This window comes from Dendrobates tinctorius, unplaced genomic scaffold (genome assembly GCF_039654945.1).
Source record: "Dendrobates tinctorius isolate UK_male_01 unplaced genomic scaffold, ASM3965494v1 ptg000226l, whole genome shotgun sequence".
Taxonomy (NCBI): Eukaryota; Metazoa; Chordata; class Amphibia; order Anura; family Dendrobatidae; genus Dendrobates; species Dendrobates tinctorius.
This window is the reverse complement of record NW_027361893.1, coordinates 8,344,229-8,359,841: the sequence shown is the minus strand read 5'-3', so window position 1 is coordinate 8,359,841 and position 15,613 is coordinate 8,344,229. Positions and strand designations below refer to the sequence as shown.

At 46.7% G+C, this 15,613-nt stretch overlaps 1 protein-coding gene across 1 annotated transcript in view; it reads right to left on the bottom strand.

Moving 5' to 3' along the window:
- LOC141059324 (uncharacterized) overlaps window positions 1–13,789 on the bottom strand; it is a 73,755-nt gene extending 59,966 nt beyond the window's left edge. Inside the window, exon 1 of the mRNA XM_073555653.1 lies at window positions 13,675–13,789. Within this exon, the coding sequence (XP_073411754.1) occupies window positions 13,675–13,701 (27 nt within the window). The 5' untranslated portion in view covers window positions 13,702–13,789. The remainder of the gene's footprint in view (window positions 1–13,674) is intronic.
- Window positions 13,790–15,613: the final 1,824 nt, after the last annotated feature.

Sequence of the window (15,613 nt, the reverse complement as noted above, 5' to 3'; positions counted from 1 at the left end):
GTATACACTATATACAGGAGGAGATGATACACAGGTATATACTATATACAGGAGGAGATGACACACAGGTATATACTATACACAGGAGGAGATGACACAGGTATATACTATATACAGGAGGAGATGACACACAGGAATATACTATATACAGTAGGAGATGACACAGGTATATACTATATACAGGAGGAGATGACACACAGGTATATACTATACACAGGAGGAGATGATACACAGGTATATACTATATACAGGAGATGACACAGGTATATACTATATACAGGAGGAGATGACACACAGGTATATACTATACACAGGAGGAGATGATACACAGGTATATACTATATACAGGAGATGACACAGGTATATACTATATACAGGAGGAGATGACACACAGGTATATACTATATACAGGAGATGACACAGATATATACTATATACAGGAGGAGATGACACTCAGGTATATACTATATACAGGAGGAGATGACACACAGGTATATACTATATACAGGAGATGACACAGATATATACTATATACAGGAGGAGATGACACTCAGGTATATACTATATACAGGAGGAGATGACACTCAGGTATATACTATATACAGGAGGAGATGACACTCAGGTATATACTATATACAGGAGGAGATGACACTCAGGTATATACTATATAAAGGAGGAGATGACACAGGTATAGACTATATACAGGAGGAGATGACACAGGTATAGACTATATACAGGAGGAGATGACACACAGGTATATACTATATACAGGAGGAGATGACACAGGTATAGACTATATACAGGAGGAGATGACACACAGGTATATACTATATACAGGAGGAGATGACACAGGTATATACTATATACAGGAGGAGATGACACACAGGTATATACTATATACAGGAGGAGATGACACACGTATATACTATATACAGGAGGAGATGACACAGGTATATACTATATACAGGAGGAGATGACACAGGTATATACTATATACAGGAGGAGATGACAGGTATATACACTATATACAGGAGGAGATGACACAGGTATATACTATATACAGGAGGAGATGACACACAGGTATATACTATATACAGGAGGAGATGACACACAGGTATATACTATATACAGGAGGAGATGACACAGGTATATACTATATACAGGAGGAGATGACACAGGTATATACTATATACAGGAGGAGATGACACAGGTATATACTATATACAGGAGGAGATGACACAGGTATATACTATATACAGGAGGAGATGACACACAGGTATATACTATATACAGGAGGAGATGACACACGTATATACTATATACAGGAGGAGATGACACACAGGTATATACTATATACAGGAGGAGATGACAGGTATATACTATATACAGGAGATGACACAGATATATACTATATACAGGAGGAGATGACACTCAGGTATATACTATATACAGGAGGAGATGACACTCAGGTATATACTATATACAGGAGGAGATGACACTCAGGTATATACTATATACAGGAGGAGATGACACTCAGGTATATACTATATACAGGAGGAGATGACACAGGTATAGACTATATACAGGAGGAGATGACACAGGTATAGACTATATACAGGAGGAGATGACACACAGGTATATACTATATACAGGAGGAGATGACACAGGTATATACTATATACAGGAGGAGATGACACAGGTATATACTATATACAGGAGGAGATGACACAGGTATATACTATATACAGGAGGAGATGACACAGGTATATACTATATACAGGAGGACATGACAGGTATATACACTATATACAGGAGGAGATGACACAGGTATATACTATATACAGGAGGAGATGACACACAGGTATATACTACATACAGGAGGAGATGACACAGGTATATACTATATACAGGAGGAGATGACACAGGTATATACTATATACAGGAGGCGATGACACAGGTATATACTATATACAGGAGGCGATGACACAGGTATATACTATATACAGGAGGAGGTGACACGTATATACTATATACATGAGGAGATGACAGGTATATACTATATACAGGAGGAGATGATACACAGGTATATACTATATACAGGAGGATATGACACGGGTATATAATATATACAGGAGGAGATGACACAGGTATATACTATATACAGGAGGAGATGATACACAGGTATATAGTATATACAGGAGGAGATGACACGTATATACACAGGAAGAGATGACACACAGGTATATACAATATACAGCAGGAGATGACGACACAGGTATATACAATATACAGCAGGAGATGACGACACAGGTATATACAATATACAGGAGATGACGACACAGGTATATACAGTTGTGGCCAAAAGTATTGACACCCCTGCAATTCTGTCAGATAATGCTCAGTTTCTTCCTGAAAATGATTGCAATCACAAATTCTTTGGTATTATCTCCATTTAATTTGTCTTAAATGAAAAAACACAACAGAGAATGAAGCAAAAAATTGATCATTTCACACAAAACTCCAAAAATGGGCCAGACAAAAGTATTGGCACCCTCAGCCTAATACTTGGTTGCATAACCTTTAGCCAAAATAACTGCGACCAACCGCTTCCGGTAACCATCAATGAGTTTCTTACAATGCTCTGCTGGAATTTTAGACCATTCTTCTTTGGCAAACTGCTCCAGGTCCCTGATATTTGAAGGGTGCCTGCTCCAAACTGCCATTTTTAGATCTCTCCACAGGTGTTCTATGGGATTCAGGTCTGGACTCATTGCTGGCCACCTTAGAAGTCTCCAGTGCTTTCTCTCAAACCATTTTCTAGTGCTTTTTGAAGTGTGTTTTGGGTCATTGTCCTGCTGGAAGACCCATGTCCTCTGAGGGAGACCCAGCTTTCTTACACTGGGCCCTACATTATGCTGCAAAATTTGTTGGTAGCCTTCAGACTTCATAATGCCATGCAAACGGTCAAGCAGTCCAGCGCCAGAGACAGCAAAGCAACCCCAAAACATCAGGGAACCTCCGCCATGTTTGACTGTAGGGACCATGTTCTTTTTCTTTGAATGCCTCTTTTTCCTCTCCTGTAAACTCTATGTTGATGCCTTTGCCCAAAAAGCTCTACTTTTGTCTCATCTGACCAGAGAACATTCTTCCAAAACTTTTAGGCTTTTTCAGGTAAGTTTTGGGAAACTCCAGCATGGCTTTTTTATGTCTCGGGGTAAGAAGTGGGGTCTTCCTGGGTCTCCTACCATACAGTCCCTTTTCATTCAGACGCCGACGGTTAGTACGGGTTGACACTGTTGTACCCTCGGACTGCAGGGCAGCTTGAACTTGTTTGGATGTTAGTCGAGGTTCTTTAACCAACATCCGCACAATCTTGCGTTGAAATCTCATGTCAAGTTTTCTTTTCCGTCAACATCTAGGGAGGTTAGCCACAGTGCCATGGGCTTTAAACTTCTTGATGACACTGCGCATGGTAGACACAGGAACATTCAGGTCTTTGGAGATGGACTTGTAGCCTTGAGATTGCTCATGCTTCCTCACAATTTGGTTTCTCAAGTCCTCAGACAGTTCTTTGGTCTTCTTTCTTTTCTCCATGCTCAATGTGGTACACACAAGGACACAGGACAGAGGTTGAGTCAACTTTAATCCATGTCAACTGGCTGCAAGTGTGATTTAGTTATTGCCAACACCTGTTAGGTGCCACAGGTAAGTTACAGGTGCTGTTAATTACACAAATTAGAGAATCATCAAATGATTTTTCGAACAGTGCCAATACTTTTGTCCACCCTCTCTTTTATGTTTGGTGTGGAATTATATCCAATTTGGCTTTAGGACAATTCCTTGTGTTTTTCCATTTAAGACAAATTAAATGAAGATAATAACAAAGAATTTGTGTTTGCAATCATTTTCAGGAAGAAACTGAGTATTATCTGACAGAATTGAAAGGGTGTCAATATTTTGGCCACAACTGTACTATATACAGGAGGAGATGACACACAGGTATATACTATATACAGGAGGAGATGACACACAGGTATATACTATATACAGGAGGAGATGACACACAGGTATATACAGGAGGAGATGACACACAGGTATATACAGGAGGAGATGACACAGGTATATACTATATACAGGAGGAGATGATACACAGGTATATACTATATACAGGAGGAGATGACACACGTATATACTATATACAGGAGGAGATGACACACAGGTATATACTATATACAGGAGGAGATGACATACAGGTATATACTATATACAGGAGGAGATGACATATATACTATATACAGGAAGAGATGACATACAGGTATATACTATACACAGGAGGAGATGACAGTTATATACAGGAGGAGATGACACAGGTATCTACTATATACAGGAGGAGATGACACACAGGTATATACTATATACAGGAGGAGATGACACACAGGTATATACTATATACAGGAGGAGATGACACAGGTATCTACTATATACAGGAGGAGATGACACACAGGTATATACTATATACAGGAGGAGATGACACAGGTATATACTATATACAGGAGGAGATGACACACGTCTATACTATATACAGGAGGAGATGACACACAGGTATATACTATATACAGGAGGAGATGACACACAGGTATATACTATATACAGGAGGAGATGACACACAGGTATATACTATATACAGGAGGAGATGACACACAGGTCTATACTATATACAGGAGGAGATGACACACAGGTATATACTATATACAGGAGGAGATGACACACAGGTATATACTATATACAGGAGGAGATGATACACAGGTATATACTATATACAGGAGGAGATGACACACAGGTATATACTATATACAGGAGGCGATGACACACAGGTATATACTATATACAGGAGGAGATGACACAGAGGTATATACTATATACAGGAGGAGATGACACACAGGTATATACTATATACAGGAGGAGATGACATACAGGTATATACTATATACAGGAGGAGATGACACACAGGTATATACTATATACAGGAGGAGATGATACACAGGTATATACTATATACAGGAGGCGATGACACACAGGTATATACTATATACAGGAGGAGATGACACTCAGGGGCAAGTGTAACAGCGTGTGTATATTGCTGCTTTTACATAGACCCACCTATCACACGGAGAACACCCACAGCTATGGGAGAACGAGGCGGCGTCCTGAGGTCTCAGATGTCCAGGTGCTGAGAGGATTGTGTACAGCCCCCATAGGTGACGTCGGCACCCATCTGTGAGGCGTCGCTATGGACACAATGTTTGTCAGAGATAAACTTCGCAGGCGCGCCGTAGTTACAGGCACATATGCCCAGGGGCTGGGAAAAGGGACTACAACCCCCATGCGTGACGTAAAGGCCCATCAGTGAGGCGTCGCTATGGACGCGGCAGTTGTCAGGAATAAAGTGGGCAGGCGTGCTGCTGAAAAAGCTGTTATGGTCTCAGATGCCTCAGAACAGCCCCGTGCAAGACGTCTATGCCTGGAGGGAGGGCGTCACTAAAGACACAGAGGTGGCTACAGGTGACAAGGCTGAAGCGCCCCACAGATAAAAAGGATAAAGCGGCCAGACGTATACAGATATCTAAGGGGCATCCTACCCCATACATAGCATCTGCACGCACTGACAAAGCATTACCGGGAGCCCAGCACATGTCAGGATGGAAACACACAGGAGTCCGGGGAAACTGCTATCCCCACCCGTCACAGAGCAGAGAGTTATATCCCAATAATAGGAGAGACGACAAAAGGCAATCACTGAAAATAGCTGATCATTTATTACTCCATCTCTTATACACACAGGAATATACTATATACAGGAGGAGATGACACAGGTATATACTATATACAGGAGGAGATGACACACAGGTATATACTATATACAGGAGGAGATGACACACAGGTATATACTATACACAGGAGGAGATGACACACAGGTATATACTATATACAGGAGGAGATGACACAGGTATATACTATATACAGGAGGAGATGACACACAGGAGTCCGGGGAAACTGCTATCCCCACCCGTCACAGGGCAGAGAGTTATATCCCAATAATAGGAGAGACGACAAAAGGCAATCACTGAAAATAGCTGATCATTTATTACTCCATCTCTTATACACACAGGTACATACTATATACAGGAGGAGATGACACACAGGTATATACAGGAGGAGATGACACACAGGTATATACTATATACAGGAGGAGATGACACAGGTATATACTATATACAGGAGGAGATGACACAGGTATATACAGGAGGAGATGACACACAGGTATATACTATATACAGGAGGAGATGACACACAGGTATATACTATATACAGGAGGAGATGACACACAGGTATATACTATATACAGGAGGAGATGACACACAGGTATATACTATATACAGGAGGAGATGACACACAGGTATATACTATATACAGGAGGAGATGACACACAGGTATATACTATATACAGGAGGAGATGACACACAGGTATATACTATATACAGGAGGAGATGACACAGGTATATACTATATACAGGAGGAGATGACACAGGTATATACTATATACAGGAGGAGATGACACACAGGTATATACAGGAGGAGATGACACAGGTATATACTATATACAGGAGGAGATGACACACGTATATACTATATACAGGAGGAGATGACACACAGGTATATACTATATACAGGAGGAGATGACACAGGTATATACTATATACAGGAGGAGATGACACACAGGAATATACTATATACAGGAGGAGATGACACACAGGTATATACTATATACAGGAGGAGATGACACACAGGTATATACTATATACAGGAGGAGATGACACACAGGAATATACTATATACAGGAGGAGATGACACACAGGTATATACTATATACAGGAGGAGATGATACACAGGTATATACAGGAGGAGATGACACAGATATATACTATATACAGGAGGAGATGACACAGGTATATACTATATACAGGAGGAGATGACACACAGGTATATACTATATACAGGAGGAGATGACACACAGGTATATACTATATACAGGAGGAGATGACACACAGATATATACTATATACAGGAGGAGATGACACAGGTATATACAGGAGGAGATGACACAGGTATATACTATATACAGGAGGAGATAATACACAGATATATACTATATACAGGAGGAGATGACACAGGTACAGTATATACAGGAGGAGATGACACAGATATATACTATATACAGGAGGAGATGACACAGGTATATACTATATACAGGAGGAGATGATACACAGATATATACTATATACAGGAGGAGATGACACACAGGTATATACAGGAGGAGATGACACACAGGTATATACAGGAGGAGATGACACACAGGTATATACAGGAGGAGATGACACACAGGTATATACAGGAGGAGATGACACACAGGTATATACAGGAGGAGATGACACACAGGTATATACAGGAGGAGATGACACACAGGTATATACAGGAGGAGATGACACACAGGTATATACAGGAGGAGATGACACACAGGTATATACAGGAGGAGATGACACACAGGTATATACAGGAGGAGATGACACACAGGTATATACAGGAGGAGATGACACAGGTATATACAGGAGGAGATGACACACAGGTATATACAGGAGGAGATGACACACAGGTATATACAGGAGGAGATGACACACAGGTATATACAGGAGGAGATGACACAGGTATATACAGGAGGAGATGACACACAGGTATATACTATATACAGGAGGAGATGACACAGGTATATACAGGAGGAGATGACACAGATATATACTATATACAGGAGGAGATGACACACAGGTATATACAGGAGGAGATGACACAGATATATACTATATACAGGAGGAGATGACACACAGGTATATACAGGAGGAGATGACACACAGGTATATACAGGAGGAGATGACACACAGGTATATACAGGAGGAGATGACACACAGGTATATACAGGAGGAGATGACACACAGGTATATACAGGAGGAGATGACACACAGGTATATACAGGAGGAGATGACACAGGTATATACAGGAGGAGATGACACAGGTATATACAGGAGGAGATGACACACGTATATACAGGAGGAGATGACACACAGGTATATACAGGAGGAGATGACACACAGGTATATACAGGAGGAGATGACACACAGGTATATACAGGAGGAGATGACACAGGTATATACTATATACAGGAGGAGATGACACACAGGTATATACAGGAGGAGATGACACACAGGTATATACAGGAGGAGATGACACACAGGTATATACAGGAGGAGATGACACAGGTATATACTATATACAGGAGGAGATGACACACAGGTATATACAGGAGGAGATGACACACAGGTATATACAGGAGGAGATGACACAGGTATATACAGGAGGAGATGACACACAGGTATATACAGGAGGAGATGACACAGGTATATACTATATACAGGAGGAGATGACACACAGGTATATACAGGAGGAGATGACATACAGGTATATACAGGAGGAGATGACATACAGGTATATACAGGAGGAGATGACATACAGGTATATACAGGAGGAGATGACATACAGGTATATACAGGAGGAGATGACATACAGGTATATACAGGAGGAGATGAGAATGAGGCTGAGTATTTTTTAATTCACTTTTGGTGGTCAGAGGTAGATGTTGAGATGTATGGTGCCATATTGTGAATGTAGGGGGCAGGATTGTGAGAGCAAAATACTGTGTGTGGTGGGATGGCGGTACTGTGGGAACATTGTACTGTGTGCGGGGATACGAGAGATGCCAGTACTATGGAAACATTTTACTGTGTGAGGGACAACATATATACTGCATAAGGGGTGTTAAAAGGTGTCATAAGAAGAATGAATCGTCAGTGCGGCATGTGTACAGAAAGACTGCCATCCAAACGGGACACTGTGGAATCAATGGGAAGAGGGAGAGTTTGAGGAAGTAAGAGTCTAGATGGTACACCAGGTCATGTTGCCTTGATGAAGCAGTTTCCTGATATTATAAAGGCCGTAGCCCCAAAGGCAGAACAGATCCGGCACCAAGCAAAGGAACGGGGTGCTGGGGAAGAATCTGAGGTACCAGCCATGGTAACGTGCCTGAGGCAGCTGGTTGTGGCTGCAGAACCTGCTTACAGGGGCATTACACTGTGTGGGGGCATCATATATACTGCATAAGGGGCATAATGGGGGCATTACACTGTGTGGGGGCATCATATATACTGCATAAGGGGCATAATGGGGGCATTACACTGTGTGGGGGCATCATATATACTGCATAAGGGGCATAATGGGGGCATTACACTGTGTGGGGGCATCATATATACTGCATAAGGGGCATAATGGGAGCATTACACTGTGTGGGGGCATCATATATACTGCATAAGGGGCATAATGGGGGCATTACACTGTGTGGGGGGCATCATATATACTGCATAAGGGGCATAATGGGGGCATTACACTGTGTGGGGGCATCTTATATACTGTATAAGGGGCATAATGGGGGCATTACACTGTGGGGGGGCATCATATATACTGCATAAGGGGCATAATGGGGGCATTACACTGTGTGGGGGCATCTTATATACTGCATAAGGGGCATAATGGGGGCATTACACTGTGTGGGAAGCATCATATATACTGCATAAGGGGCATAATGGGGGCATTACACTGTGGGGGGGCATCATATATGCTGCATAAGGGGGGCATTACACTGTGTGCGGGCATCATATACACTGCATAAGGGGCATAATGGGGGCATTACACTGTGTGCGGGCATCATATATACTGCATAAGGGGCATAATGGGGACATTACACTGTGTGGGGGGCATCATATACTGCATAAGGGGCATAATGGGGGCATTACACTGTGGGGGGCATCATATATACTGTATAAGGGGCATAATGGGGGCATTACACTGTGTGGGGGCATCATATATACTGCATAAGGGGCATAATGGGGGCATTACACTGTGTGGGAAGCATCATATGCTGCATAAGGGGCATAATGGGGGCATTACACTGTGTGGGGGCATCATATATACTGCATAAGGGGCATAATGGGGGCATTACACTGTGTGGGGGCATCATATATACTGCATAAGGGGCATAATGGGGGCATTACACTGTGTAGGGGCATCATATATACTGCATAAGGGGCATAATGGGGGCATTACACTGTGTAGGGGCATCATATATACTGCATAAGGGGCATAATGGGGGCATTACACTGTGTGGGGGCATCATATATACTGTATAAGGGGCATAATGGGGGCATTACACTGTGTGGAGGCATCATATATACTGCATAAGGGGCATAATGGGGGCATTACACTGGGAGGGGGGCATCATATATACTGCATAAGGGGCATAATGGGGGCATTACACTGTGTGGGAGGCATCATATATACTGCATAAGGGGCATAATGGTGGCATTACACTGTGTGGGGGCATCATATATACTGCATAAGGGGCATAATGGGGGCATTACACTGGGAGGGGGGCATCATATATACTGCATAAGGGGCATAATGGGGACATTACACTGTGTGGGGGCATCATATATACTGCATAAGGGGCATAATGGGGGCATTACACTGTGTGGGGGCATCATATATACTGCATAAGGTGCATAATGGGGGCATTACAGTGTGGGGGTATCATATATACTGCATAAGGGGCATAATGGGGGCATTACACTGTGTGGGGGCATCATATATACTGCATAAGGGGCATAATGGGGGCATTACACAGTGTGGGGGCATCATATATACTGCATAAGGGGCATAATGGGGGCATTACACTGTGTGGGGGCATCATATATACTGCATAAGGGGCATAATGGGGGCATTACAGTGTGGGGCCATCATATATACTGCATAAGGGGCATAATGGGGGCATTACACAGTGTGGGGGCATCACATATACTGCATAAGGGGCATAATGGGGGCATTACACTGTGTGGGGGCATCATATATACTGCATAAGGGACATAATGGGGGCATTACTCTGTGTGGGGCCAAGAAAGGGGCCCTGTACTATGTCTACAAGCCGTTTCCTCCCTTCCTGTCTTCCATTGTTGGGTTGTTTGTATCTATTTCAGGAAAGAGAAAAAAAAAGTAATGGTTCTTATAAAGTGGCAACAAAAACCCCAAAAGAGTCTCCGTGCTGAAGGGGTTAATGTTCCCCCCACTCAGTAATGGGGAATCTCCAGCACTGACCTCTTAGAGAATAATGGAGCCTCCAGCACCGACCTCCACCCACAGAGCCGCACTCCACATACAGAATAATGGAGCCTCCAGCACCGACCTCCACCCGCAGAGCCGCACTCCACATAGAGAATAATGGAGCCTCCATCACCGACCTCCACCCGCAGAGCCGCACTCCACATAGAGAATAATGGAGCCTCCTGCACCGACCAACACCCGCAGAGCCACACGCCACATAGAGAATAATGGAGCCTCCGGCACCGACCTCCACCCGCAGAGCCGCACTCCAAATAAAGAATAATGGAGCCTCCGGCACCGACCTCCACCCGCAGATCCGCACTCCACATAGAGAATAATGGAGCCTCCGGCACCGACCTCCACCCGCAGAGCCCCACTCCACATAGAGAATAATGGAGCCTCCGGCACCGACCTCCACCCGCAGAGCCGCACTCCACATAGAGAATAATGGAGCCTCCAGCACCGACCTCCACCCGCAGAGCCACACTCCACATAGACAATAATGGAGCCTCCAGCACCGACCTCCACCCGCAGAGCCGCACTCCACATAGAGAATAATGGAGCCTCCGGCACAGACCTCCACCCGCAGAGCCGCACTCCACATAGAGAATAATGGAGCCTCCGGCACCGACCTCCACCCGCAGAGCCGCACTCCACATAGAGAATAATGGAGCCTCCAGTACCTACCTCCACCCGCAGAGACACACTCCACATAGAGAATAATGGAGCCTCCAGCACCGACCTCCACCCGCAGAGCCGCACACCACATAGAGAATAATGGAGCCTCCGGCACCGACCTCCACCTGCAGAGCCATACCCCACATAGAGAATAATGGAGCCTCCAGCACTGACCTCCACCCGCAGAGCCGCACTCCACATAGAGAATAATGGAGCCTTCGGCACCGACCTCCACCTGCAGAGCCACACTCCACATAGAGAATAAAGGAGCCTCCGGCACCGACCTCCACCCACAGAGCCGCACTCCACATAGAGAATAATGGAGCCTCCGGCACCGACCTCCACCCGCACTCCACATAGAGAATAATGAAGCCTCCAGCACCAACCTCCACCCGCAGAGCCGCACTCCACATAGAGAATAATGGAGCCTCCGGCACCTACCTCCACCCGCAGAGCCGCACTCCACATAGAGAATAATGGAGCCTTCGGCACCGACCTCCACCTGCAGAGCCACACTCCACATAGAGAATAAAGGAGCCTCCGGCACCGACCTCCACCGGCAGAGCCACACTCCACATAGAGAATAATGGAGCCTCCGGCACCTACCTCCACCCGCAGAGCCGCACTCCACATAGAGAATAATGGAGCCTCCGGCACCGACCTCCACCCGCACTCCACATAGAGAATAATGAAGCCTCCAGCACCAACCTCCACCCGCAGAGCCGCACTCCACATAGAGAATAATGGAGCCTCCGGCACCTACATCCACCCGCAGAGCCACACTCCACATAGAGAATAATGGAGCCTCCAGCACCGACCTCCACCCGCAGAGCCGCACTCCACATAGAGAATAATGGAGCCTCCGGCACCGACCTCCACCCGCACTCCACATAGAGAATAATGAAGCCTCCAGCACCAACCTCCACCCGCAGAGCCGCACTCCACATAGAGAATAATGGAGCCTCCAGCACCGACCTCCACCCGCAGAGCCGCACTCCACAGAGAATAATGGAGCCTCCGGCACCTACCTCCACCCGCAGAGCCGCACTCCACATAGAGAATAATGGAGCCTCCAGCACCAACCTCCACCCGCAGAGCCGCACTCCACATAGAGAATAATGGAGCCTCCAGCACCGACCTCCACCCGCAGAGCCACACTCCACATAGAGAATAATGGAGCCTCCGGCACCGACCTCCACCCGCACTCCACATAGAGAATAATGGAGCCTCCAGCACCAACCTCCACCCGCAGAGCCGCACTCCACATAGAGAATAATGGAGCCTCCAGCACCGACCTCCACCCGCAGAGCCGCACTCCACATAGAGAATAATGGAGCCTCCAGCACTGACCTCCACCCGCAGAGCCGCACTCCACATAGAGAATAATGGAGCCTCCAGCACTGACCTCCACCCTCAGAACCGCACTCCACATAGAGAATAATGGAGCCTCCAGCACTGACCTCCACCCGCAGAGCCGCACTCCACATAGAGAATAATGGAGCCTCCAGCACCGACCTCCACCCGCAGAGCCGCACTCCACATAGAGAATAATGGAGCCTCCAGCACTGACCTCCACCCGCAGAGCCACACTACACATAGAGAATAATGGAGCCTCCGGCACCGACCTCCACCTGCAGAGCCATACCCCACATAGAGAATAATGGAGCCTCCAGCACTGACCTCCACCCGCAGAGTCGCACTCCACATAGAGAATAATGGAGCCTCCAGCACCGACCTCCACCTGCAGAGCCACACTCCACATAGAGAATAATGGAGCCTCCAGCACTGACCTCCACCCGCACTCCACATAGAGAATAATGAAGCCTCCAGCACCAACCTCCACCCGCAGAGCCGCACTCCACATAGAGAATAATGGAGCCTCCAGCACCGACCTCCACCCGCAGAGCCGCACTCCACATAGAGAATAATGGAGCCTCCAGCACCGACCTCCACCTGCAGAGCCACACTCCACATAGAGACTAATGGAGCCTCCGGCACCGACCTCCACCGGCAGAGCCGCACTCCACATAGAGAATAATGGAGCCTCCAGTACCTACCTCCACCGGCAGAGCCGCACTCCACATAGAGAATAATGGAGCCTCCGGCACCGACCTCCACCCGCACTCCACATAGAGAATAATGAAGCCTCCAGCACCAACCTCCACCCGCAGAGCCGCACTCCACATAGAGAATAATGGAGCCTCCGGCACCTACCTCCACCCGCAGAGCCGCACTCCACATAGAGAATAATGGAGCCTCCAGCACCGACCTCCACCCGCAGAGCCGCACTCCACATAGAGAATAATGGAGCCTCCGGCACCGACCTCCACCCGCACTCCACATAGAGAATAATGAAGCCTCCAGCACCAACCTCCACCCGCAGAGCCGCACTCCACATAGAGAATAATGGAGCCTCCAGCACCGACCTCCACCCGCAGAGCCGCACTCCACATAGAGAATAATGGAGCCTCCGGCACCTACCTCCACCCGCAGAGCCGCACTCCACATAGAGAATAATGAAGCCTCCAGCACCAACCTCCACCCGCAGAGCCGCACTCCACATAGAGAATAATGGAGCCTCCAGCACCGACCTCCACCCGCAGAGCCACACTCCACATAGAGAATAATGGAGCCTCCGGCACCGACCTCCACCCGCACTCCACATAGAGAATAATGGAGCCTCCAGCACCAACCTCCACCCGCAGAGCCGCACTCCACATAGAGAATAATGGAGCCTCCAGCACCGACCTCCACCCGCAGAGCCGCACTCCACATAGAGAATAATGGAGCCTCCAGCACTGACCTCCACCCGCAGAGCCGCACTCCACATAGAGAATAATGGAGCCTCCAGCACTGACCTCCACCCTCAGAACCGCACTCCACATAGAGAATAATGGAGCCTCCAGCCCCGACCTCCACCCGCAGAGCCGCACTCCACATAGAGAATAATTGAGCCTCCAGCACCGACCTCCACCCGCAGAGCCGCACTCCACATAGAGAATAATGGAGCCTCCAGCACTGACCTCCACCCGCAGAGCCACACTACACAGAGAATAATGGAGCCTCCGGCACCGACCTCCACCTGCAGAGCCATACCCCACATAGAGAATAATGGAGCCTCCAGCACTGACCTCCACCCGCAGAGTCGCACTCCACATAGAGAATAATGGAGCCTCCAGCACCGACCTCCACCTGCAGAGCCACACTCCACAGAGAATAATGGAGCCTCCAGCACTGACCTCCACCCGCAGAGCCTCACTCCACATAGAGAATAATGGAGCCTTCGGCACCGACCTCCACCTGCAGAGCCACACTCCACATAGAGAATAATGGAGCCTCCGGCACCGACCTCCACCCGCACTCCACATAGAGAATAATGAAGCCTCCAGCACCAACCTCCACCCGCAGAGCCGCACTCCACATAGAGAATAATGGAGCCTCCAGCACCGACCTCCACCTGCAGAGCCACACTCCACATAGAGAATAATGGAGCCTCCAGTACCTACCTCCACCTGCAGAGCCATACCCCACATAGAGAATAATGGAGCCTCCAGCACTGACCTCCACCCGCAGAGCCGCACTCCACATAGAGAATAATGGAGCCTTCGGCACCGACCTC